Below are 27904 nucleotides of genomic sequence, written 5' to 3' on the forward strand. Positions count from 1 at the left end.
TCATGATGGCTGGCTGATGAGGTCCCTCGTTAGCCTTAGCATCCATTATAGCCATGGATGGCTGGCTGGTGACGTCCCTCTTAGGTGTTTGAGGGATTAAAACAATGCTTTGCTGTTTTCAAATGGTTAGTGTGTTCGGCTGGATACAAAGTGTGTGGAAGCCTGACTTCAAACCAAGATCCTCAGGATTAGGGGTGAAACACCCACAGGACCACATACAGGTCTGCTCACAATACCTGTGAAATATCTCATTAGGATTTTCCCCTTCAAGGAATATTTAAACACACGTTTTAGTTCTAAAAGTTGCTCAGATTGTATGTGTTGCCAGCAACATTATAGACAATGCTCCTCTCTTTGGTTATTTTCCGGGTGTCCAGGAATAATCTTCCAAGAGGCAAATGCTTATTTCTCCTGTGCACTTTCTCCGATTGGGAAAGACCAATTGAGCGAAATCTGCATGTACCACTTTAACATCTGTTCAATTCCTGTGATGTCACATGCACAATCTGTCCACATATTATTGACTTTAATTTAATTTTTGACATTTTTTAAATGCCCAGACCTGAGGGTATCACAGCGATAGTGCAGTACATGGGTGAAGAGAGCAGAATACAAAGTAGTAGCCTGGGCCAGAGGCAGCGGGCAGCAGAATACATGCATACTAGTCGCCTGCACCAGAGGCCGTGGGCAGCAGAATGCATAGTAGTAGCCTGGGCCAGAGGCCGCGGGCAGCAGAATACATGCATACTAGTCGCCTGCGCCAGAGGCCGTGGGCAGCAGAATGCATAGTAGTAGCCTGGGCTAGAGGCCGCGGGCAGCAGAATACATGCATACTAGTCGCCTGCGCCAGAGGCCGTGGGCAGCAGAATGCATAGTAGTAGCCTGGGCTAGAGGCCGCGGGCAGCAGAATACATGCATACTAGTCGCCTGCGCCAGAGGCCGTGGGCAGCAGAATGCATAGTAGTAGCCTGGGGCAGAGGCCGCGGGCAGCAGAATACATGCATACTAGTCGCCTGCGCCAGAGGCCGTGGGCAGCAGAATGCATAGTAGTAGCCTGGGGCAGAGGCCGCGGGCAGCAGAATACATGCATACTAGTCGCCTGCGCCAGAGGCCGTGGGCAGCAGAATGCATAGTAGTAGCCTGGGCTAGAGGCCGCGGGCAGCAGAATACATGCATACTAGTCGCCTGCGCCAGAGGCCGTGGGCAGCAGAATGCATAGTAGTAGCCTGGGCCAGAGGCCGCGGGCGGCAGAATACATGCATACTAGTCGCCTGCGCCAGAGGCTGCGGGCAGCAGAATGCATAGTAGTAGCCTGGGCCAGAGGCCGCAGGCAGCAGAATGCATAGTAGTAGCCTGGGCCAGAGGCCGTGGGCGGCAGAATACATGCATACTAGTCGCCTGCGCCAGAGGCCGCGGGCAGCAGAATGCACAGTAGTAGCCTGGGCCAGAGGCCGCAGGCAACAGAATACATGCATACTAGTCGCCTGCGCCAGAGGCCGTGGGCAGCAGAATGCATAGTAGTAGCCTGGGCTAGAGGCCGCGGGCAGCAGAATACATGCATACTAGTCGCCTGCGCCAGAGGCCGTGGGCAGCAGAATGCATAGTAGTAGCCTGGGCTAGAGGCCGCGGGCAGCAGAATACATGCATACTAGTCGCCTGCGCCAGAGGCCGTGGGCAGCAGAATGCATAGTAGTAGCCTGGGGCAGAGGCCGCGGGCAGCAGAATACATGCATACTAGTCGCCTGCGCCAGAGGCCGTGGGCAGCAGAATGCATAGTAGTAGCCTGGGGCAGAGGCCGCGGGCAGCAGAATACATGCATACTAGTCGCCTGCGCCAGAGGCCGTGGGCAGCAGAATGCATAGTAGTAGCCTGGGCTAGAGGCCGCGGGCAGCAGAATACATGCATACTAGTCGCCTGCGCCAGAGGCCGTGGGCAGCAGAATGCATAGTAGTAGCCTGGGCTAGAGGCCGCGGGCAGCAGAATACATGCATACTAGTCGCCTGCGCCAGAGGCCGTGGGCAGCAGAATGCATAGTAGTAGCCTGGGCCAGAGGCCGCGGGCGGCAGAATACATGCATACTAGTCGCCTGCGCCAGAGGCTGCGGGCAGCAGAATGCATAGTAGTAGCCTGGGCCAGAGGCCACAGGCAGCAGAATGCATAGTAGTAGCCTGGGCCAGAGGCCGTGGGCGGCAGAATACATGCATACTAGTCGCCTGCGCCAGAGGCCGCGGGCAGCAGAATGCACAGTAGTAGCCTGGGCCAGAGGCCGCAGGCAACAGAATACATGCATACTAGTCGCCTGCGCCAGAGGCCGTGGGCAGCAGAATGCATAGTAGTAGCCTGGGCTAGAGGCCGCGGGCAGCAGAATACATGCATACTAGTCGCCTGCGCCAGAGGCCGTGGGCAGCAGAATGCATAGTAGTAGCCTGGGCCAGAGGCCGCGGGCGGCAGAATACATGCATACTAGTCGCCTGCGCCAGAGGCTGCGGGCAGCAGAATGCATAGTAGTAGCCTGGGCCAGAGGCCGCAGGCAGCAGAATGCATAGTAGTAGCCTGGGCCAGAGGCCGTGGGCGGCAGAATACATGCATACTAGTCGCCTGCGCCAGAGGCCGCGGGCAGCAGAATGCACAGTAGTAGCCTGGGCCAGAGGCCGCAGGCAACAGAATACATGCATACTAGCCGCCTGTGCCAGAGGCCGCGGGCAGCAGAATGCATAGTAGTAGCCTGGGCCAGAGGCCACGGGCAGCAGAATACATGCATACTAGTCGCCTGTGCCAGAGGCCGCAGGCAGCAGAATGCATAGCAGTAGCCTGGGCCAGAGACCGCGGGCAGCAGAATACATGCATACTAGTCACCTGCGCCGTTGTCTGCAGCCCAGCCTTTTATGCGTTACATATGTTAGAGCGTCCCATTTTTGTTGTTTTAGGACTTGTGTCCTGTTATTAGAAATCACTATCATAGCTTGCAGGTGTACATTCATAGTGTGTGGGAAATAACTGGGAAATAATTAATTAAAGGCAAAAAGATGGCTCTAGCATCATAGAACAATTAACACACACACACACACACGCGGACACACACACACGCGGACACACACACACACACACACACACACACACACACACACACACACACACACACACACACACACACACACACACACACACACACACACACACACACACACACACACACACACACACACACACACACACACACACACACACACACACACACACACACACACACACACACACACACACACACACACACACACACACACACACACACACACACACACACACACACACACACACACCTCACTCCTCTGTGATATCCCTCCTTTGCAAAGCAGCATTTTAAAGCCTTTTCAGCAGAGTTATGATTTTCAAAATGGGCTGCATTAAAGAGGATCCATTCGAAAGCAGGATCTGTGTTGGGTTGTGGGAGTGGAGTATACACACCAACCATTGCACTGGGAATAATACCAATCTTAAAGCCTTTTTGGGTCAGTTCATTGGGGAAGCCAGATAGGAAATGTCTCCAACAGAGCACATGATGGGCCTCATTACGACCCAGGCGCTCCCGTAATGAAGGGGGCCGGTACAGGACCGGCACTGTTCATTACGGGATGCTCTATTACGAGGTTCCCTTGCGGGACCCGGTAAGGACGCCTGGTAAAACCCGTACCAGCCCCTTTCATTACGGGAGCGCCAGCCTTATAATGAGGCCCCATAACATTTTTATTCCATGGCCTAGTTCTGCTCGACCATGGTTGGCGACCGTTGTCTGGTTGGCGACCGTTGTCTGGCGATAATTGATCATGGATGATAATGTTTAGTAATTGTCATCAATGGTCTGGTGATGTTTGACCAAGGTCTACCATGGTTTGGTTATGGCTAACGATAGTCTTACAGTGGCTGACCATGGTCCGGTGATTGTTGGTGATGGTTGACCATGGTTGGCAGTGGTCAACCATGTCTGGTGTCGGTAGACATGATCCACCATGGTTCACCATGGTTGAAGATGGTTGATCATGGTCTGGAGATGGTTAAGCATGCGTTAGCAATAGTCAACCATAGTTGGTAATGTGCAACTGTGGTTTGTGAAGGATTCGGCAAGAGTACATGTCCTCTGCCTAACCTATAACAAAAGCTCATACTAAAATGTCTGTTGACCTAACATAAAGCAGAGCAGCCAAACAATAACCAGGATCTATGTCTGCCTGGAATATGCCAATCCGTACCTCTACAATCACCCATTATAGCTCAGATATAGGTAGCGCTTAATAAGGCAAACTAAAAAGGTGCCCATTGATGACTTTCTGCCCTACTTTGATGCCAGGAAGCTTCTTTCTACATTGTTCTACTCAGAAACCATGTCCTGATAAGTGCCAGCCTGTTAACAGTCCATTCTTTTCTGCAGCCCAGCTTTGACAGATGCCACTCAAGTACCACCTGCAGCCCACCGAAGAACTCAGTCCAACAGAGATCCCTGGTACCATATTCATCTGGAGCCACGTCCAATCTAGAGACCAGCCAGCAGTGCTACCAAGAGCATAGCACACTTTGTTACCCAGAACCTGGCCCTACCTGGAGACCAATCAGACTAGAGTCAACCTTGGCAGTTACAACCTGATCTGTGGACAGGTCCCACCCCTTTTAAGAGACAAGCTCTGCTAAGCCACAACCAACATTGGAAAGAACCCAGTCCTACAGATCAGTCCTTTCTGCATTCCATTCAACCTTGCAAAGGCCATAGAGCCATACTACATCTTTGCCCAGAAGCCCAACCTTTCTAGAGCCCAGCACTGCCTGCAGTCCATCCTTTTATGCTTATCATGCCTGTATGTGCCCTGTCTAGAGGAAGCGCAAATCAGAGTCCAGCCATGGAGCAAATTCTGGTAGGAAGCTCATCCCAGAACCCACCCTAAGGTACAACCCTGCTTGAAGCTCATCTCTGCTAATTCCAGCCAACAATCCTACTGAGCTTGCAGCCTATCACACAATCTAGCAATACCTGAACTTCAGACTCGCCTGAAGCCCATCCGGGTTGTCAGCACTGCCCAGAGCCCCCGTTCAGAACGTATTCCATCTGGAGACGAGTTAGAGGCCAGCCCACAGCTAAGCCCAGCTCCACAAGGTGCCCAACCCATTCCAGAGCAGCAGCCGTGCTGCTGCGCTGTTTATGTCTCGAAGTTTCTTTCTGAGGTGGTCGACATGCTGAGGTATGCGCTGCTGACATCGTCGATTCTTGATCTACCAGGGCTACGACGACAAGGGTTCCATATTGAAAGGTGGGACATGGCCTGAGGATCAGCTCGGTCCTCAAACCTACATTTCCCAGAGCCTATGTCAGCCTACAGGCCATACAAGACCTCTGCTCAGAAGTCGGCCCAACCGATGCCCAACACTTATATGCTTATATGAGATCATTAAACTCTCCATCTATGGCTCTCATAGGTGGCAACATTTAAAATGAATAGTTTACAGTACACTGGCATGGTGTGGTATTACAACAAGCGCTAGCTGCAGCATTGGTCTGCCCTGACCTGACTGCAATAAAAGCAATACTGAGTCTTCTGCTCAATTGTTTTCCCAGTATAATTTCTAGAGCCTCTCCATCACTGGGGCTTCTCTAAACAGCTTTCTGCATTTGTTTAAGTGACGTCATTTCCACCTGGTACCTGCAGGTCTCAACACGGATGTAAGCACTGCTGGAATCCCGCTAAAAAGGACACACTACAACCTTTTCCACCCACAGCGAGGCTGGCAGGACGAAGCAGCAAACCACACCATGTGATGGAAACCAAAACTGAGTAAGAGAACCATCCACCTCAAATTCAAATCCATGGAAACATAAAGATACATCTGCAACAACAGTGAATTCTGGACCAGGAGCTGCCACTGCATTTTCACAGCAATCTGCAAGATCACAATGAAAGCAAGCACAAAAACGAGGAGAAAATCTACACTTTACAAATACTTGATAAAATTACATTTACAACATAAAAAATGACTACTTAATTGCCCATTAAGCAGTAGTTCTGCAACCTGTGGCTCTACAGATGTTTTGGACTATTACTCCCATGATCCCTCACCACTGACTTTCCTGGCTAGGTCTGATGGAACTTGTAGTCTAAAACATCTAAAAAGCCAAACGTTGCATGTCTTAAGTGAACATACAGACACAAACAAACCAATCCCGAACTAAGCATGTATGATTACAAAAACGAAAGCAGTACAACACCTTGTGCGTGTGTAAGGGTATGCATTCCAGGACTCTTCCTCCACTCTTAATGCTGCCTTTGGCAGTATGGACCGGAACCAGCTGGGTATGTGCATACCAATATGGTACACTTTGTGAGTATACTGCCCAGAGCCACCGGGTCCATCGATATACGGCCTGTTCTCCATAATCTCCACTCCACTTCCTTCTCCGTACGTCTCCTCTCTGCTTTTTTTCTAAAGGAATAAAAAGGAAAGCAGCGGAATTAAAAAAGAACAACTATTTCTAAAACATCCTGTACATTGCTTGTTTGTGCTGGCATAGAACAAATTCATCAAAAGATAGTCTAGAAAATTCTTCTGTAATATTTGGGTGCAAACAAGACCAGATTTTCTCACTAGCAAAAATATGCAGACTTTATATTTGAATTCTATGTCAAGGCCAGAGGCGAGCATTATGCTTGAACTCTTTAATGCTACTCTTCACAGCAGCTTTTTCAAATCTTCACTTTTTGTTTTACACTTTTATTTTTTTATTTTTTTTCAACAGTAAAACAAACAACTAAACAAAACTTCCACTACACAAAACTACAAATCCCCAGAAATCCACAGTGCCCTGTAGTTTTGTGTCAATTTGTTTCTAACCAATCATGATCCAGCACACTCCTCATGTCATGTCCTGTCTGGACCTCCTCCTCTTCCTTTGCTGCTCATCGAAGCAGATAAGTCTCCCAGTCATATATATGTCTTTATATGAGTAATTTGTTTAGGGTTTAGGCTTGATAACTGTTCATTAGTTATTAGCCTGATTGTGGGGAATCTCACTGTTATTTTACTTTACTTTACTTTAATGACTTAAATAGGGCTGCCGCTGACCCGAAGGCTTAAGGGCGCTAAACAAACAAGACACAAACAAAAACAGGTAACCTAGTAGCAAGAGAGAAATGGCAGCGGTGAAAGTCAAACACAGAGGGGAGTCTCATCAGTTAAACAAGAAAGTCTTCAGTTGCTTCTTGAAAACCTTAATAGAGGTATCTTCTTTTAAACCAAGAGGTAGTCCATTCCATAAAGCTGGTGCAGCAGAGCGGAAAGCTCAATTTTTCACTTGAGTCATCTTACATGCAGGATTTTTTAGTTGAAAACAATTATTGGATCTTACATTGTGATTACTGGCCTTTAGTAGTAATTTGTCTTTAAGATATGCCAGTGCTGTATTGTTCAGGCATTTGCGTGTGATTACCATAAACCGAATGCAAATTCGTTCATTGATCGGGAGCCAATGTAGATCCCTTCTTGCATCCGAGATGTGGTCCCTTTTCCTACGGTACACGATAATCTAACTGCATTATTTTGCATCACCTGTAGCCTATTAACCTCACACTTAGGTACGCCAATCAATAGGCTACTGCAATAATCGATTCTTGATCCCATTAAAGCACGTGCCAAAGTTTCCCGACTTGCTTTGGAGAGAAAAGGCAGCGCATGGGATAAAAGCTTAATATAATATGCAGCTGAGGCTACCAGACTGCTAACCTTAGCTTTCATGTTCTGTTGCAGTCAAGGTAAACCCAGAGAGTTTTTACCTTCTTTTTTAACTCGATGGTACAGCCATCAATCTGAAGTTGGGCGTACTGTTTTTCCAACCTATGTGTTTTAGCTTCCGTTTCTACTAGCATCAGATCAATCTTGCTAGTAAGCGCAAGGCCATTGAAACACATCCCATTTTTATAGTGAGTGCGAGCCACGCAACATGAAATTGCGCCCTTATTACCCAACGCGATCTTGTAACCTAATTGGGGGTGTTTGCTTCAAGACGTGATTACGGGCGATGGCCACCGGCCCGCAGTGCTTGTTTTTCATAACAGTATTGCAGGTGATGGCCGCCGGCCCGAACTGAGACTTTCAGTTTGTTGCCAACATTATTAAGGAGGGAAGTGGATGCACGCTGTATTAGCAGTGTTCTAATAGAAGAGGCATCCTGCTCCTCCCGGGTGACCGGCACTCCCCGATGCTTAGCTGCACTATATCTGACTTTTGGACCTGAGGAAGGTGGCCATTTTGACCTACACGCCGAAACATATTCCACCACGCCATTTTGAATCTCCAACTAGGCAGGATACGTAGACCCTTGGTAGAGTTGTAAGAATAGTGAGACATTGATCGCACACGAAATGAAAAGGTCTACAAAAGCAATTGGACATTAATGATGTTGTGGGACTATCCTAACTCTTTAATTGAAGTAGAGTCAAAATAACCAGTGCGACATTGTTCTCAAATGAATGAATTATCATTTTGTTGGAATTTGATGCTTCATTTGGAAATAAATAGACTTGTAGGAGTTAATGGAGAGCAACCTCTATGTAGGAATATGTTGACTCGCAGGGAGTCCCCATGTTGATTGCTGCCTTTCTTCTTTTTTTGTTTGTTGATACCAGTCATTATGGTTGGACTCTGTATAATTATGATGTGTGTTTTATTAATGAAATACGTGTAAATCTGAGCTTGTGAAAAAATGATATTTTTAGCAATAAACTATGAAATTGTTTTTCTATTATTAGGTTCTATGTCCAAAGAATTGGATAAAATGGCAAGAATGGTTAACTTAAATGTATGTCTGCAGTTAACATGTATGATATTTTACGTTGAGCAAATAGCTTAGGATAGGACACTATCTGAGACAGTGACTAGAGCATCCAGCCAATAGTGATCCCTTCTCTTTATCTTTTCTTCTTTTGAGTAAGTGAGGTTGCAGAAAATTATTACACTGTATAACCTATAGACCACTTTCCTGCGAGGACAGTTTTTGCTGCTTTTTAACATTATTACGGACGGCAGTGGACACATGCTGTATTAGCAGCGTTCTAATAGAAGAGGCATCCTGCTCCCGCCGGGTAACCGGGCACTCCCCGATGCTTAGCTGCACTCTGCCGCAGTGAGCGCAAGGTCCTTTCTGACTCAGAGGAGTCCATTAGAGGAAGGGACCTTGCGTTCCAGGTGCCGGTGTGCAGTGCATGCTGCGTAGGATACGATGAGCGCATCCCTCATGCAAGGTACGATTTCAGAGTGAGATTCAGGCGGAAAGGACATTGGTGTGCACTTATTCATAACAGCTGCTGTCCACAGGGATATTTGCTAGGCACGAGCGTGAGGGTAGCTTTCTCCAGTATAAGCAGACTGCTGCATTCAGGCAATGAAGGCACAAATAACATTATCACAGAAATGCTGTATTTACTACATAATTTATAGTGCAGTGGAGCCAGAAAGCACTTCACCAGACTACAGTGAAGAGGAGCCAGAGATAGACAGCAGGGACCTGTCACTAAGTTGTAAGAAAGTCCTAGGTGACTCATTGGTGGGGGCTGTGTCATAGGGAGTGCAGCCCATCCAAGAGCACCTCCAGGCATTAGAATCTCTCCTGGCTGCGAAGGGCATGGTCCCTAAGAAGAGAAAGAGAGAGCTCAGTCCTGGCCCTGGCATCTCAGGTAAACAACCCAGGAAAGGGGGTGTATCTAAGAGGGAGGATTATGCATGCAAGAGCCCCCACTCTTCTACCTCCCCCCCTCGGGCCAAGCGGTTGTAGCCCAACAGACGCCCCAGGAGGTAGCTGATCCCTTTGCAAAGTTGAAAAATGCTTTCCTGGGAAAGATGGAAGTGCCGAACCTCTTACCCCCTACCCCAGTAGGGAAGAATAAAGAGGCAGCAAAGGATGGCGATGCAACCACCGAAGAAGAGGTGGGAGACAGAGATGATCTCCAATCTGATGAAGATGAGGTGGACGATAGCAGCACAATTTTTAGCGGCAGGGTCGCCAATGAGCCTAAGAAGCCTCAACTGGCCAAAGTCAGTCTTGTGGAGGGGAGGACATGGGAGACATGTTCGACCCCAACAACATCATGCACCCTAACTCGACCGAGAGGTTGCCCTCCCCCAGGGTGGCCCAATATATGGCACATCGTATAAGGAAGCCGCTCGAGAAAGAAGTGCGGTTCAGGATGAGGGATGAGGGCGGAATGCCTCAGGCCAAACCTTCCAAGCAAGGTGAACGGAGGATAGCACAGGGGCAACGTGCTGGTCTTGGAAGCAAGACCAAGCAGAGCAACAGAGGTTCGGATCCCGGATCCACGCTTAGAAACCGACCTCATGTATTGAGCGTGTTATAAAAATACAATAAAATAAAATCAATAAAGGTGATGGAGACACCAGAGCTAGATGCCAAAATGGTCACCTTTGTTACCAAAGCCATGAAAGACATCAGGAGAGGAGTTGACGAGCCAAAAATTATGGACTTAGTGGAGAGGGCCAAAGACACAGGCAAAACCATAGACACATTCACCCTAGCCAACTGGGAGCAGAGGGCAGTATGCTTTCTGGGTAACACCAGTTGTGAACCCTCTTCTGAAAGACGGCCCAGTATTTTGCTGAAAATAGACAGCAAATTGGGAGATCTTGCCAACTATGAGGTGGGTGAATCTGCACCTGGTATGCTTTTCGGAGAAGCCTTCGCTAAAGAAATGTCTGAATTTGTGGCGCATTCGTCCATTCGGAAACATTTCCCTGGATGGGTTTTCGTGGAGACCGGCCGACACAGGGGCCATTCGGCCGGTCGTTTCAGCTCAACAAGAAGGCCCCATGGAACGAGAGCACAGTACTGGGAGAGTAGGCAACACATGCCTTTTTCCCCTCTATCGGCAGCAGCACGTATGGTTGCAGAGAAGGCGGAGGCTACAGGCAACAAAATGCCACCAGCACTAAGTGCGCAAAGAAAGCGTTACCCCAGGGTCAGGGGGCAGGCATTGCTATGTATGGCCAAATGGCAAGCGCTATCAGGCGATTCTCGGGTATTGCAGACAGTGGCAGGCTTCAAGCTAGAGTTTGTGAGCTTACCGCAATAGAACCACGTCCCAGCACAACTCAAGATGGCAAGGGAGGATAAGAGACTCCTCAACGCAGAGCTTAGCGGTCTCTTAGAGAAGGCAGCGATAGAATGGTGCCTGCCGAGTCAGGGAGGGTTTTACAGCAATATGTTCCTGGTACACAGGAAAGGGAAATCGAGACCAGTCATCAACTTGAAGGAGCTCAACAGCTGGTTAGTCTACAGACACAAGTCACAGAAGGGTGCCTCAAAACCAAGTATTCAAGGTTGATCCCGACTAGCAATTTGTTTACACAATAAAGGAACAACACACCAAAATTACTAACACTTGAAACATTCTTCACACCAATCAGAATTCGGATACAGAGGTGTCCCAATGATTGAGCTGCACAAAAGAGACAACAAGGATAGCGTGAAGGTCTATTTAAGGCTGCCTATGTCCCGCTAATGCTAGTTGTCGCTGGTGCTGTGCTTATCTAACAGCAGACAGGATAAGAAAGAAAAAACAATCTCTGGGTGAACCTCTTGTCCTTCTCCGTCATTCACATCTGAGTATCTATACAAAATGTGAGAAAACCCAGGCAGTTAAAACACGAGTTCAGTTTGTCTGTCTAACCATGGTAGTACCCTTACCCTCCTCACCGTTTTTAGACTACAAACTGCGAGGAGGGTAAGGGTACTACCACGTTTACACAGTTTCGCTTCACTCTCAGTCTGGTCCCCTTGTGAATCACAGGGGCTGACGCCAGAAAGTGATCGCTATTTTGGTCTTCACTAACAAATTTGACATGAATGTTGTATTCAGCAATTTAGGTGTTTTTTTTAATTGTTTTTTTAAAACTATTTTCGTTATATTCCACATAAAAATGGGATATACTCAGTTGGTCTATAGGTCATTAAAATTGTTTCATTGCTGCTAATAGACAAACTGAACTTGTGTTTTAACTGCCTGGGCTTTCTCACATTTTGTATAGATACTCAGATGTGAATGACGGAGAAGGACAAGAGGTTGACAAGAGGTTGACCCAGAGTAGTTTGTTGAGCTGCATGGCGTAGATGGACAAGAGGTTGACCCAGAGTTTTTAGGTGAGCTGCAGAACGTTAAGATTGTTTTTCTTTCTTATCCTGTCTGCTGTTAGATAAGCGCAGCACCAGTGACAACTAGCATTAGCGGGACATAGGCAGCCTTAGATAGACCGTGACGCTATCCTTGTGTCCCCTTTTGTGCAGCTCAATCATTGGGACACCTCAGTTTCGAATCCTGATTGGTGCGACAAACGTTGCAAGTGTTAGTAATTTTGGTGTGTAGTCTACAGACACTTCAAGATGAAGGGAATACACCTCCTCAGAGACCTCCTGCGCAGAGCAGCCTGGCTGGCAAAGCTCGACTTGAAGGACGCTTATCTGACCATCGCAGTAGCCCAGGACCACAGGCGGTTCTGCAGATTCCTATGGAGGAGGGGTCATAGTTGGCAGTTTTCTTGCCTCCCCTTCGGACTAGCATCAGCTCCCTGGGTGTTCACCAAGGTCATGAGACCGGTGGCAGAAGCAATTAGAGGCAGGGGGATCAGGATTATAATTTACCTGGACGACATCCTGATCCTAGCTCAGGACAAGGCGATGCTAGCAAGTCAGGTGCAGTGGGTGAGTGCCTTGCTACCTCTTTGGGGTTTCTGATCAACCAAGAGAAATCAGAGCTGGTTCGGAAGCAGCGGATGGAGTTTCTGGGATTTGTTGTAGACACCAGAAAAGCCACTTTGGAGTTGCTGCAGCAAAAAATGAAGGTGATAAAGAAGATTTATTTTTCGCTTCGGTATCTATCGAGGATTGGGGAGCTTCTAGCAACCTCGATTCAGGCCACAGAGGCTAAAAATCAGGCATCTGCAGGAGGGAGTGAGGTATCACCAGTATGTCCTGTTAGACAAAGGCAGCAAAGCAGAGTTGAACTGATGCTTAGAAAACATGGAGGCCTGGAACGGCAGGGCCATATTCGGGGACGTGCTAGAATTAGTGATAGAATTGGACGCAAGCAGGTCCGGTTGGGGCACCAGGTGCGGTCAGTTGTAGACAGGAGGAAAGTGGTCCGCATATGAGTTGAACCTACACATAAACTGTTTAGAACAGGTAGCGGGTTCATTCACAGTGAGAGTGTTTGCCAAAGAGGGGGCGAACTGTTGCATTCTGCTGAAGATGGACAACATCTCAGCAGTGCAATACATAAACAAGCTAGGGGGAACTCGATCGAAAATGCTAGTAGACATGGTGAAAGACTTCTGGCATTATTACCTAGAGAGCTAAAGGACCTCTGGGGGCCGTTAGACATAGATCTTTTTGCCGCCAAGTTGAACGCACAGACGCCCAGGTACTTCAGCTGGAGATTGGACCCGGGGGCACTGGGGACGGATGCTTTCCTCCACAGTTGGATGTTACCGCTACACTACAACTTTCCCCCGTTCATTATGCTAGCGAGGAGTCTAGCAAAAGTCGGCAGGGAGCAGGTGGAGAAGGTGATTGTAGTGCCTTTGTGGAAGTCGCAGGTATGGTTTCCGATTCTGATGGCACTCTCCTCTGATTTTCCGAGGGTGATTACATGTCGGCTTAATCTTTTGAACAGCTCGGAGGGTCGAGAACACCCCCTGGTTCTGGCAGAAGCGCTGCAACTATTGGCAAGTAGAATTTCAGGCAACGCTGGGATTTGCCAGGCCTTTCCAGAGCCGCTGCGGATTGGATCAGAGACTCATGGCCGCCTTCCACCCTTAGGAGCTATGACGCTGCTTGGGCCAGGTAGGAAGAATGGTGCTCAAGGCAACGCGTCCATCCCGTTTCTGCATCTATAGTTCAGGTCCTAAACCTTTTGGCAGAGTTGTCCCAGGATGTGCGTGCTTTCCGCACCTTAGGAGTTTACAGGTCAGCTATTTCCGGTGGCCATTTGGAATGTGATGGAATGCCAATCGGGGAAAACCTGGCCATGGTTAGACTCTTGCGAGGGGTGAAGATTTGCAAGCCCTCCAAGGCCGAATATTACATGCTTTGGGATGTAAGGGTAGTTTTCTGGCTCTTTAAACAATGGCCGGCCAATGATCAGTTGTCTATTCATCATCTGTCCAGTAAACGTTCAATGCTGTTGTGCTTGGTGTCATGTAGGCGAGTGTCCAACGTTATGGCACTCCACGTGAATAGGAAGGTTTTCTACCTGGGAGGGGTGCCTTTCATATTGCTAGGAGAACTAAAAGTGGTTCCTGGATAATTTCGTAGCTGTATTTCCCAGATGAGCCCAAATTGTGCGTGGCTATGATACACTAAAGGCTACGAAAAAGCCACTGAAGGGGTCAGACCTCGAGGGGTGCAGCAGTTTGTCATTGGGGGTAGGAAGCCATAACATGCGGTGGCTTCGGCCACCATAGCCAGGTGGGGGAGAGAAGTCATGCAACTAGCCGGCATAGGTTTGAGGGTGTTTGGGGCCCATTCCGTCGGAGGTGCAATGACGTCCAAACCATTCTCTGCAGGAGCATCTCTGCATGATATTTTGAAGTCCGCGGGCTGGTCTACAGAAGCGACATTTAAGACCTATTATTTTAAGCCAGTATCGTCTGTGGCTGCAGTGGTTTTGGATAGCTTTGAACAAGCAAAATGCTCACCTCCGGACTTGACATAGAATACCAAGGCTTATAGCGCTGGGAGTCTTGATTCTATTAAAGATGTGGAGGTGAGCATTATCCCGCCGTACATAACGCAGGGTGGGCAAATATGAGTTGTATTGCTGTTCATGACTTCTGTATGATACTTTGTAATGTGATTTCTTTCACTGCTGCGTATTCCCTCCCTAATTGTGTGTCTGCTTGCTTCCTAGGTGAGGATTTTAAAAGCAAATGATCGGAGGGCTTCTTCAGAGCTGTTGTAAGTCTTGCTGGAGTGGTTATGCGGGCACCAGGTGCAGGTTCCGTTGTTTGTATGGAGTCCATGTTGAGGGCGAATTGGAGTGATGTTATTCGGTTGGACTGTTACTTGTTGGATCACCAAAGAAACAGGAGGAGACACAGACAGGACATGACATAAGGAGTGTGCTGGATCAGGATTGGCTAGAATAAAATGGACACAAAACTACAGGATACTGTGGACTTCTGGGGATTTGTAGTCCCGTGTAGTGGAAGTTTAGTTTAGTTGGTTGTTTTACTGTTGAAAAAAATTAAAAGAAATGTGTAAAACAAAAAGTGAAGATTTCAAAAAGCTGCTGGGAAGAGTAGCATTAAAGAGTTCAGGCATAATGCTCGCCTCTGTGTCTTTAATGGAATCAAGACTCCCAGCGCTATAAGCCTGGGTATTCTTCATTGTTTCATCAAAAATATGTACAAGCAACATTTTGCCAAGCTGAAATTGACAATAACCAGTCATGCAGACTTTTGTATCAGTGTTTACATGTTTAATATGTTTCCATTATTCAATTGAATTGACATTACGTTAAAGACAGCAATGTATTATCTTCCAAGTCTACATAACAAGTACATTAAGACTGAATTAATCAAAAAGGCACCAAATCATACACCAGAATACTAAATAGAAGAAAAGGTAGCATTTCAGTACAAATAAAACAATGGGCCTCATTATGAGGTGGGCGGTAAGGGGTTAACGGCGCCGGTAAAGGCGCGGGAGTCGATAACCCCTTCCCGCCCTATTACGAGGTCCACACCCGGGACCCGCTCTGGACGTCTGGTTTCACCAGATATCCTAAGCGGGTCCCGCGAGAGGGCCAGCATGCTAACAACGGGCCTGTCATTACCGGGCCCGTTGTTAGCATGCTCCCCATTCCCATTGAGCCCTATGGGGATGGGGATGGTCCAGGTTCCCTGAATGGGGAAATACCAGGCCCTCCAAGGTCAGAATGGCCCGGTATCTCCCCATTCAAGGAACACGGACCCGGACCCGGGTTTGGAGGCAGACATGCCCTTGTTAAGGGCATGGCTACCTCCAAACTCGTAATGAGGCCCACTGTCTTGAGTCCACATCTTTATTTTTAATGAAAATAAATGCTGAAGGAGAAGGAATAAGCAGCGTATGTTATTCGGTGCACAGAAAGTACAGTAGTGGCGTATTTTCTAGAGCATAAAACCTCCGTTTCGAGATCATCATGCTTTCAGGCCAGGAGGCAAGGGTGGGACATGGAATGCTCTATAATCTGATTCAGCAAAGTAAGTAGAGAGGGTGGATTTGTGTTTCTAGGGGGAGATTGTTGTCCAGCTTTTTCGTTGCTTCTGATGTTTTGGGGCATTCATGTAGAACGAGGCAGTGGTGCACATGGTTTATTGCTCTCTGAAAAAATTCTGTTGCAAGATGCCCTTTTCATATAGCGCTTGTTATCACAGCTTTTGCCATGTAAAAGGCACTGTAAAGAATAGCTTTCATAATTATCTAGTTCAGCAGCACTCAACTCTCTTAATTCAACCCTGTCAAGATTAAAATTTGAAATATGGATACATATACTGACATTTGGGGATCATTTCTTGATAATGCTTGAAGACTGCAACTTATTTTGTTAACTGTGCGCTTAATGTTTCTTTTTCTTTCTCCTCTTCCTTTATTTAATTTATTTGCTGCTTGCCTTTGAGGAACTTTTATTGTCTATTAGATTCTGTTTGCCAACTTGATAACCTGCACTAACTGTTTTGTTTTCTATGTAATCTACCATTTGACGAATTAAAATAAAAAATTAAATACGTAAGATTGAAACTTCTGAGCTGCAGGTTGCACACCAGCAGTGAGCACCTAACTCACAGAGCTATACAATAAGGCACAACACATCCAACCCTTTCCACACAGAAAGATGGGTAGGCGCATGAAACCACCTACGATTGACTGGGGTTAATTAATAGCGAAGGAATACGCTTATATGGATGAAATATACAGAGGAAATCAAAACGTAAAAGCAAAGCCAGAGCTTGAGACTGAACTCAATAGGGAGGAGGAAAAGACAAGGGGTCATTACGAGTTTTGCGGTATTCCGGCAGTAAATCCACTAGAATACCGCCCAACAGAATTACCGTTAGTGCCACTCGGTCCGGCGGTATTACCGCTGGATTACAAGAGGCGGTGTAAATCCCCATTTTTTAAGTGCCTAGCTCTCAATGGGGCATTTTCAGCAGAATTATCGCTGCAGTAATTCCACCAAATATGGGCAGAAAGCCTTTCCACCCAATTTATAGTTGGACCGTGTGGTAATGTGGCAGTATATGGTAATACTGCTGCATTCTACCCGCACTGCCCAACTCGTAATGACCCCTAATTTACTGTTACTGCCACTCGGTCCTGTGAGTTTACCACTCTGATTATGAGGGGTGGAAGGGCAGCATTAATCCCCATTTCTGAAGACCAGCGGACTCCATGGGGATTTTGGCAAAATGACTTCACGTGGTAAATCCGCCAAAGTAATTCCGCAGATTTTTGGCATTATAGAGGAGGATTTGCCTACAGCACGATGCTGGAGGTCCATCCTCCCCTTCAATGTCAAACTCGGAATTAGGAAGTGCGGTAATAACAGTAGTGATTCCGTTACCACCCAAAATAGTGGCAGTGATGGAATTACCAACACTTTTTTACCGCACAGCCAAACTTGTAATGAAGCCCAAAGGACTGACTGTCTTCAGTGTAGAGGTGATAACAGAACCTGCGGATGAGATGCTGCATCCCGAGTTGGTGTGGAAGCAAGTGGGACTTCTCCAGTTTGTACTTTGGATTGAATTTAATTGTTTATTTGTATAGCGCCCCTAACCTTCAGGTAACTGGGCGCATTGCTTAAGATACATAACAAGGTTACACAAATGGTAATAACAACAAGATACAATATAATACAAGCGTCAGGATGTGGTAGGCATAACAGTTATGCACAGAGAGCTACATCAAAGCAAGCAGGTTACAGTAATGTAGAAGTGGAAACATTGTTGAACTATGCAACGATAGGTGCAATAAAGTGGGGACCATCTGGTACGTCCCAAGGAGGATAGGAAATGTATTGACTATCCTGAGTGGTGAGCCAATTTCTTACTTGAGTCCTGAATCGGGAAAATGAGGTCCTACTCTTAGAGCTGTAGGTAATGTATTCCATAATTTGGAAGCTAGGACGGGGAAGCTACTGCCCCCCGATTTCTGTAGGTTAAATCTCTGGACTCTGAGGCAATGTAGCTGAGCGGCTCTGGTAGGCCGGGTGGGTTGGTTTATGGTGCATCTACCTGACAGATATTTAGGTGCTCAATTGGATAGGCACTTGCGAGTGAGTGAGAGAGTTTTAAAGGACATTCTGTTCTTGACCGAAAGCCAACAGGCATTGCGTCTAGTAGTTTCTGATATATGGTGTGACCTTGGTATGTTAAAGGCGGATCTCAGCGCATTATGTTGCAATACGTGAGGGAGTTCTGATGCTGGTGCTATCACAGTGACAGTTCTCCCAAAACTCTGCACTAGTGTTAAGGAAAAGTAAAGGCTCCATTGTATTCGCAGCCCTGAAATGGTTGATCACATTTAGTGGAACGAGATGAGGTGGCATAACCGATACAAGCCAATACACACAGGGTGTGCAGTCAAACAAGAAAGACTGGTGCATCGAAAGAAGAGCACGCCATGTTTGTCCCCAAACAAGTCATTTAAGTGGGCACAAAATGAGCCCACAACTCAAACATCATTCGTAAGAGAACAATACGAACCAAGAGTGTTGTGTCATCATTCCTTGTGGTCACATAACATGCTTTTATTGTTTTGTAAACGTGCCTGGTACGGATTCCAGCCAATCGCAGGGCAGCACTGCCCTGTAACAATATTTACTTGTTCTTGAATGACTTCCTTGCCATTGTTATTCAGGGCCTGATGCCACTGACTGCCGTGGAAACAAGCAGACCGAGGTTTCCACAGCTGCTACTGTCACTAGGCCATGTCATAAGTACAGCCAGATGCCTTGTCTACTGACCTAAGCTATGGTGTGTGTAAATCAGTCTCCCTCATCCAAAGCCCTTACATACATTATGAGTAAAGCAATTACCCGTATCCATTGACCCTGCCCATTTATGAGTAAAGCAGTCTCCCTTATCCAAGGTCCCTAACCTGTATTATCAACAAAGCAAAAACCTATATCCATTGACCCTGCCCTATTATGAGTAAAGCAGTCTCCCTTATTGAAAGGCCTGCAACCTGCATAATGCATAAAGCAATAACCTGTATCCATTGACCCTGACCTACATTATGAGTAAAGCAGCCTACCTTATCGTTCTACCCTGACCTACACTATGAGTATAGAAGACTGCCTTATCCATTGACCATACCTATGCTAAGAGTAAAGCAGTCTTCCTTATCCAAAGGCCCGTAACTTGCATAATGAGCAAAGCAATAACCTGTATCCATTGACGCCGACCTACATTATTAGTAAAGCAGTCTCCTTTATTCATTGTCCCTGGCTCACATAACGAGTAAAGCAGCCACCCGTTTACATACATTAAAATTAACAAGGTCCCATTTTCCATTGGCCCTGGCTTACCCAATGAGTAAAGTAGTCTCATTTACCCATTTGCTACCACAGGCTGGATCACTGGCTCTGACTTAACAGCCACCACTGTGTAGAGACGTCAAGGATGCCGGTGCTTCGTACACAAAGCCCGGCATCCTTCCTGATTACTTGGTAGGCGATCACTGCCCTTCTGGGGCATAAAGCAGGTGTAGGAGTTCCTATGTAGTGACCAGTAACATGCTAAACATGCAAGCTAGTCCCCTAAATCCCACAGACAGCATCCTATGTGGTGAGGCTTTAGACAGCAGAGCTATCCCCCTAAATTGCCATACCCAGCGCCCACACACAACCCACTGATAAAGACCATTTATGGCTTCTTTTCCCCACCTCTTGCACCGCCGTCTGTCCACTCCCCTGCCATCCCCGACTAATTGCTAGAATCTCCTGCCACCTTCTATATCACACATAAAGCCGCCACACACTGCCGCTTCCGGCCAGGTCGATACCACATGAACAGTGACCGATCTATGCCCTAGCTCTCCCCTGTAGCCCTATCACACTCCCCCTCATCAATGGCTTTAACCTAGCAGACCCTCGGCTCCCCCTCCCTTCGGATAGCATACCCAAGAGTGTCTCTGCCAACTCCACCGAGGCAGAACGGGTCCGGTACATCTGACCTGCACACATCAACACCACAGGTTTCCCATCTGCCTCTCCTGCTATCCCACTAAGCACACCCTGCTCTTTTCTTACAGAGCCACGTGCAGCGAGGCCAGCAAACATAGCAGAAGGGCGCGATATAAGACCACTTTACGCTTACTTACAGTAATGCCCTATGGGATGTCAGACTATGGTATCAATCACAGTTGCTGTTACCACTTCCAGCTCTTCATTTAGGAAAACTGCAAAGGGATCAGCTCATATTATACCATGAACTTGCTTGGTTATGTAGTTATTTCTCTGATACATTGAGCCTTCCTGACCCAGTCGACAGTTTCAGCACTGCCAGAATCAGGTCATTTCAAAGTTTTCAAATTGAAATGCCCTCTCTCCCCCCATACTCCCCCTCCCACAATCCCCAAAGTGGTCATTTTCTGGTTTCAGCTCGCTGCCATGCCATCTTTCTTTGTTCTGCTGTGCAGAGGTCAATAAACACTACTTTGGCAATTTGCATGCACCACGCCCACTGCACCGGTTTAGCCAAGATCTCTCCCCAGAATTAAGACACGCTGAGGCTCTGGGCGTGCAGATATTCACTAGCGAAGAGTCATTCTTAGCATCATGTTGATCTAAGAGGCATGTAAACCAGAAAGTAAGATGTTAGAAATGTTGTCACGAAGGGGGAACAAAAAAGATCTTTTCCAAGAATGACTTCCATTCCTGGCACTATATCGAGCGTTTGATCAGAAATGTGCACTGGGGAAACAAAACTGCACCAATGGAAAATGCTTGTGGCCAAAAAGCATACATGCCATGTTTCTACTGCGTCCAACACCTTACACTACACCCCATCAATGCATCTTTGTTGTTGACATATGCAGGCAGGGTTTTCCTAGTAAAAGCCGAGGCAGGACCCCTGGTATCATTTTGTTAGCCCTGCCACATTTTCGTCTGACCTTGTATATCTCTACTTCCCAAATCCTTTTTTCTCTTGTTTTTAGCAAATCCATGTGTGTTTCATTTTCAATTTCTTCAAAAGACTGTCCTGTTCCTTGTGCAGAATACTTAGAACTACAGAGGTCCAGTACAGCGAGCTGTTTTCCCAGAGCTATCTGGGTTCACACAGCTGCTACCTGTTAGCCTAACTACTCAGCCACAGCCCAGGGAGGTGGCTGGCAAGGGGCGGCACGTGCAGATCATTCCTAGAGCTGCCTAAGATGGCCACAGGCTCCACAACAAAGGCCCTTGTGACGCACTGGCTCCCACTCAGCCCTCACACTTCTGCAAACCAAGAGCCAACACAATCACAAGGGAAAACAGTCCAGTGTTCCAAGAGGGTGGGAGTGGTGCTGTTCTACTTATTTTAATTAAGTGTTACTGTTCCTATAGAAACCGTTCCGGAATGGCTTCGTTTTTATAATAAAAGTGTAGGAAGAAGTTGAAACTTGCACTTTCAGTGCACTGGACCGAACGTCCCCTTAAACAGCAGGCACATGTGTTTGGGGGTTTGTATTGTGCGTGGGAGGGGGAGTGGCGATGGGGCTTCTGTGGAGTGGGGGGCAGTCCAGTAGGGAACATAGTTCCACTATTTTTTTTCATAAACTTCGGCCAGTGAAACAGGCACAGTCAAGAGATGTACCTCCTTTGCCTTTTGTGGTAACGTGGGCAGAGGGAAGGCTGTACTCTTAAGAGGGGTGTGGGTGCGGTTCAGTAGCAACCCAAACTGCAAAGTATAAACTTCCAAAATAAATGTATGTCCAATCAAGGGCCCATAAAAATATACACTGTTGAATTAAACACACCATGTACAATGATAACTAACTAGAAAAACACTGCACAAAACCCACCCCTGAGGGAAGAACACAGAATAAGCAAAGATAGTAAAAGCAGAACTCTGGGTATTGAATCAGGGGTGAAAGGCGAGCAACAGTGGGTCATGTCAGCCAAATACTCAGATCTCCCCACCCAACACATAACAGCTAGGAGAGATAATGCTACAGTACTTGTCATCTTTGCCAAAGAAGTTGCTATTACACTGTGATGTGTTGTACAATCTGTCACGTAATGTTTAGTCTATGGTCTAACGCAGCCCTACACCACCCAAAGCGTGTGGCGGCCATGACAATGGCAGCTAGGCAGTATACAGATGTTGAATCACATTAGGTGAAAGTATTTTTATATGTTATGTTAGGTGGCCTTGGTAAAGTGCTAAACTACCTTTACTGTGGCCTCAAAACACTGATTGATTGATTGATTTGTTTATTTATAGAGCGCCTTACACCAAAGCACTGGACAATGGAACAACTCATACAGTGAACAACAATAAACATTGGGAGCAAAATTACATAATGAATCATTCGACAACAAAACAGTGCAAAAAGCAATTAACTGAGGGGGAGGGGAAGTGGAGAGGGAGTAGGATTGGTGAGGGGGAACAGAGAAGGATAGAACAAGTGAAGAATAGAAGGGTGGGAGAATGAAAAGGGAGTGGGGAGAGAGGAGTTAGAAGAGGGAGAGAGGGGGGAGGAAGAGAGAACAGGGGAGGTCTTCAAGGAGGAGAGTGGAGGAGAAGGGATTTAAGGGAAGTGCGAAATGAGGGAAGGGTCGTGGAAGAGCGGATTGAGAGAGGGAGTGAGTTCCAGTGAAGAGGAGCAAGGAGTTTGAAGGAGCGGAACCGGGAGGAAGCACAAGGGGAAGGAGGTACAGTGAGGAGGAAATGGTCAGCAGAACGAAGAGAGCGAGAGGGGGAGTAAAAGGTGAGAAGGGAGGAGAGATAGGGAGGAGCAAGACCATGTAAGGATTTGAAAACAAGGCAGAGAAAGCAGAATTTTAACAGTAAGCGGAAAGGTAGCCAGCGAACGTGAGAGAGCGAGGAGGAGATGGAATCACGGGAGGTAAGGAGACAAAGAGTACGAACAACAGAATGGATTTAAGGGGGGCAAGCTGGGATGCAGGAAGTCCAAAGAATAAGGGGGAACAGTAGAATAGTCTTCTGATGAGAAGGAGATCTACAAGCGTCGATCACTGTGATCTGACACAGCATTCCATAATCCAGCAGTGACTTGGATACAAGACTCCACTGCACTAGCATAGAGGGCTATATAGGTCTACGGTTAGCAATAGAGATATAACCATGTGCCAGGCTTGGATGGGATGTATGTTCACCTATATTCCGGTTATGGCGATTATACACTTGCACTTTCTGAATGATCACAAGGCCTAGTGGGACCGCCTCTCTCTTTCGATGTTATATTTGCCTTTCATTCCCATGATCCCTCTCCATTGCCCTGTGGGCGCTTTGAAACACAAATTACTTGATGTATAAGCGCCTTAGAAATGCACAATAAATAAATGAATAAATGCACGAGGAAATGCCAAGGAGCATGACGCAGCCAGTCGTTAAGTGACTCTGCGCGTGACAGTGATGGGTGTACGGTCACTGGATATGGCATCGAAATGGGTGCAGCTGTGTATTCTGCAGAGGTGGGGACATCATTCAATGATTTTCATGCATGCAGCGCGCATTGGTATACAATTCACACCATAACAAACATCAGTTAACATTATCTAGTAGCATAACTATGCGTCATGGCGTTGCAAAGCATAGCGTGACATAGAATGGGAAGACACAGCATAATAAAACATAGCATAGCAAAACATCATAGCTGTGAGGATAGCTCAGCTGCAATGTGCTCGCCTTGGGAACAGCCCAATATCTGACTGCGACTAGGGTTCAAGCCCAGGTTAAGCGCTTAGAAGCTATATAAATCCGACGCAGACCACTATATAAAGCAGTGCTCTGCAACTAGATGTTTTGGGCTATGGCTCCCATGATCTCTCGCCATCGACTATGATCGCTTGGGCTGCTGGGAGTTGTAGTCCAAAACATCTGTGTAGCAAAAGGTTGCAGACCCCTGATGTAAAATAACCAATAACAATACTTTAGCATAGCAAGACCAACATAGTATAGCATTCAATTTGTGTGCAAAGTCCATTCTGTGTGTATTACGTGTGCCATTAAACCAACCATGGGGCATTTGATTGTTCAGAATTATGGCTTCTGTAGCTTTATGGAAATACCTTGACATCATTCGAGAGGATAAATATATATATATATATATATATATATATATATATATATATCATTTGATCAATGACGGATCTTTGGAAACTCAGACCAAACTCTTAAGGCTGTGCATGGGATGGGATTGGCCTACATATAATGACGTGTGTGCATTACCGCGCGGGCTCTCAGTGGCTGAGCCAGATACCTCCAATGGATTCTGACCAGGGCAACATCTAAGCATCAGTTTCACTCATTGAGAAAAGTAATGTCCTGTCCATCAGGATGCATGTCTGCAAGTACTCCCCCAGTTATACTGCAGCGTGCAGATGCAACAGTTGTGCGCTAAGCCACGTAAACCCAAGAGTGCCATTGAATACTAAAGCAAAGTATAAGTGGCATATCCAGCAAAGGTGGTTCTCCCTGCATCTGGGCAGAGTCATGCCACCTAAAGCAAGCACACAAAGGCCAAGACAGCACTGCAGATGGATAGGCCTTCCCTGGTCCTGGCCGCTAGGCATACATTCTAAGGAAGTTTCCAGAAGGCCGGCCAGAAGATTGCTCCAGGGACGTCTTTCTTAGACACAGTTGTATAGCCAACCATGTAAATTCTTTAATCACTCATTCAACTAATCAAAAAAAGGGAATTGCTCTGCAGGCACTGGTTCATGCAAGACACGCCTCCAGGGGCGATCAGCCTTTTCTGAGTAGATTAATCGTTCTCCTTTTCCCATAGTGGTCAAGCTATGGATCCATATAGAACAAGAGCACAGCGATCCTGAGCAAACTGAGTGTCATGCATAGACTGTTACATGAGAGGTCACGCGTCCTGCATTTAGTGAAAATAAGAAGGGAAAACAATCGATTAAAGAATATTGGCATACAGGGTTTATTAGCACGAAGCCCTGCTTGCCGCGGTGAATGGAAGTTACCTTGGAAGCTAACAGATCCGTTGCTAAGGAGAAGCAATGTTCACCTGAGATCACGACGTTAGTCATGTGATTTTGGCTATTTAACCACGCCTTCGCAAATGTCCAGTGCTTCTGATCGAGCATTTTTTGTGGCATTCGGTTTCTAGCCTCTGTTTGTGTGTTTTGATTACGTTCGTGCTTTGACCCGTTTTTTAAAAATTATTCTTGCATCTGGATTGTCCTTGTCTGTTTAGGTAATTAACTCTGTTTTCCTGGTTTTCGGACCCTCGCTATCGCCCCTAGACTTCGTCTGGTATTTCCCCTTGTCTTTGGTACTGCTTGCTTGGTTTATTGACCCGGACTGAATTTTGGACTACTTTTCTCTTGTTATCGTTTTTTGCTGCTTTGTTCAAGTACTTACCTTCAGGATCTGTAGTTCGGGACTGCCCCCGCTGCACCGTGGGACTGCCCCCGCTGCACCGTGGGACAGCCTCCGCTGCGCTGTGGGACAGCCTCCGCTGCGCCGTGGGTCAGCTTCCGCTGCATCGCGGAAGTTCTCTGCTGCATCGTGAGAAATTCTCGGCTGGAACACAGAACTCAGACTACCTCCGCGCTCTTTAGACAATCCTGAGCCGTATTGGTTTCAACTGCAGAACACCTCAAGTTTCATCTTAGCCAACTATCTCTTTGGAAGTGTTTCACACTTCATGAGCCTGACGAATGGAAATCTACGGGTAAGAGGATCTAGTCCAAGTGTATCTATAATTATCGTTCACCAGTTCGCTGTGAATAGTAGTATCATAGTGCCTAATTCTTTTGCAGAAAAAGAAAACTAGTGGATATCGCCTTAGATGTATTTTGTGGCTACTCTTCATAGTTTGTCATTGCTATCCAGGCTAGTTGAATTTACGGAAGGGAACTGCATTATGAAGCCTTAGTCAGTATTGTCCTAAACTAATCTTGTTTGTTGTTTGCTCCCTACAGCCACGAGGTCTCGGTGGGAATCCAATCCAATCTTTCAATTAATAGATCACTTTGTATGTGTATTCCATCATTCAGAGTGATACATTAGTGGGAAGAATTCTTCTTCTACACTACGGGTTCAAATTTGAGAAGTGGAATTCTGACATAATCAGAAGCCTTTATAATGGATCCCAACGAGACCCTGGCTAATTTACTTCAGTTAGTGGCCGACCTAAGAACCGACATGGCTAATGCTCATGCCACTACCCAGCAACAGATCCTAGAATTACAAACTGCCATACAACCGCTTCCCCAAGTGGCCCCAGTGGTACCTAATGCCCCTGTTATAGAACCCGCACAAGCAGAGGCAGGTCCAGTGTACATCACTTCACAGTTTCCTCTGGTACCTCCAGAGAGATTTAATGGAGACCCAAAGCACTTCAGGACATTCTTGAATCAACGTCGCTTACATTATCTGTGCCGACCTGGTTCTTTTCCTGATTCTGCCACTAAGGCTGCCTTTTTGTTGTCACACCTAGGTGGCACAGCTGCAGCATGGGCGAATCCCCTTCTGGAAGAGGGTAGTCCTTTATTGTTTGACTGCTATGTATTGATTGAGGCCATGGGCAAGGTATTTGATACCCGATACAAGGCTCAAGTCATGGAGCTGGAATTGTTGAATCTACAACAAAGGGATTTGACTCTTCTAGCCTATTTAGCCAAATTCAACCAATTGGCTGCTGAGACAGGGTGGCTTGATGATAAGAAGGCATCACTATTTTACAAAGGGTAATCAGACGCTTTAAAGGACACGCTGGAAATGATACCAGTAGTTCCTGTCACCTTTCCAGAACTACTTGAACTAGTTCTTCAGATAGATGCATGCAAAACCGCAAGAAAAGTGGAAAAAAGGGGTCTCATACCCGAACTCCGCATTGGTCCGGCGCCGACCACGGTTGCATCTGAACCAATGCAAATTGGCGCGGCTTCTCGTGGGAATCCAATCCAATCTTTCAATTAATATATCACTTTGTATGTGTATTCCGTCATTCAGAGTGATACATTAGTGGGAAGAATTCTTCTTCTACACTACGGGGTGAAATTTGAGAAGTGGAATTCTGACACTGAGACTGTGACCTAAGAGAGGCGTCAAGGCACTATTTCCAGCAGCACGTATGGAGGTCCAACTAGGCTGGAGCTCTGCAGATCTCTGAGACAGAGCCTGCATCATGGATGTTGCTCTTGGGAGCTTGCCCCGGACAAAGACCGCTACCTGCTCGCAACTAAAAAGCATAGAGTATGCCAGTCTCGGGAGGATAGCTCAGGGACAACATGCTGGCCTTGGAAGCAAGACGACACGGGGGAAGACAGGTTCGATCCCCGGGTCAGCGCTTAGAAACCTCTGGGTATTAAGCGCCTTATAAATAACCTATCATATCAATGGGTCATAGTTCCACAAGGAGCAAAGAAATGCTGATGATCTCTATGCAAAGCTTGTGCTGCTCCCATTCAGATGAGGCATAATACAGCTTAGGGGAAAGACACAGGCAGTGCTAGGTCCCAATTCAAATGGAAGCCCAACATCACTTCTGGCTCTCCAGATGACCTGGACTACAACTCCCCCCAGCCCTAGCCAGCACATTCAGTGGCGAGGAATCATGAGAGTTGTAGTCCAAGTCTGGGGGGATGCAGGTTGCAGACGCAAAGAGCGTGGAGTATCA

The 27904-nt window shown here is 46.9% G+C and overlaps 1 protein-coding gene across 12 annotated transcripts in view; it reads right to left on the reverse strand.

Annotated features, from left to right (window-relative positions):
- Positions 1-27904, reverse strand: part of PITPNM2 (phosphatidylinositol transfer protein membrane associated 2) — a 1944277-nt gene that overhangs the window by 934325 nt on the left and 982048 nt on the right. For all 12 annotated transcript variants that reach the window (XM_069619654.1, XM_069619653.1, XM_069619649.1 and 9 more), the window contains one exon: positions 6251-6465. In XM_069619654.1, coding sequence (XP_069475755.1) covers positions 6251-6465 — 215 coding nt within the window. The remainder of the gene's footprint in view (positions 1-6250; positions 6466-27904) is intronic.

This window comes from Ambystoma mexicanum, chromosome 10 (genome assembly GCF_040938575.1).
Source record: "Ambystoma mexicanum isolate Mex_15411 chromosome 10, UKY_AmexF1_1, whole genome shotgun sequence".
Taxonomy (NCBI): domain Eukaryota; kingdom Metazoa; phylum Chordata; class Amphibia; order Caudata; family Ambystomatidae; genus Ambystoma; species Ambystoma mexicanum.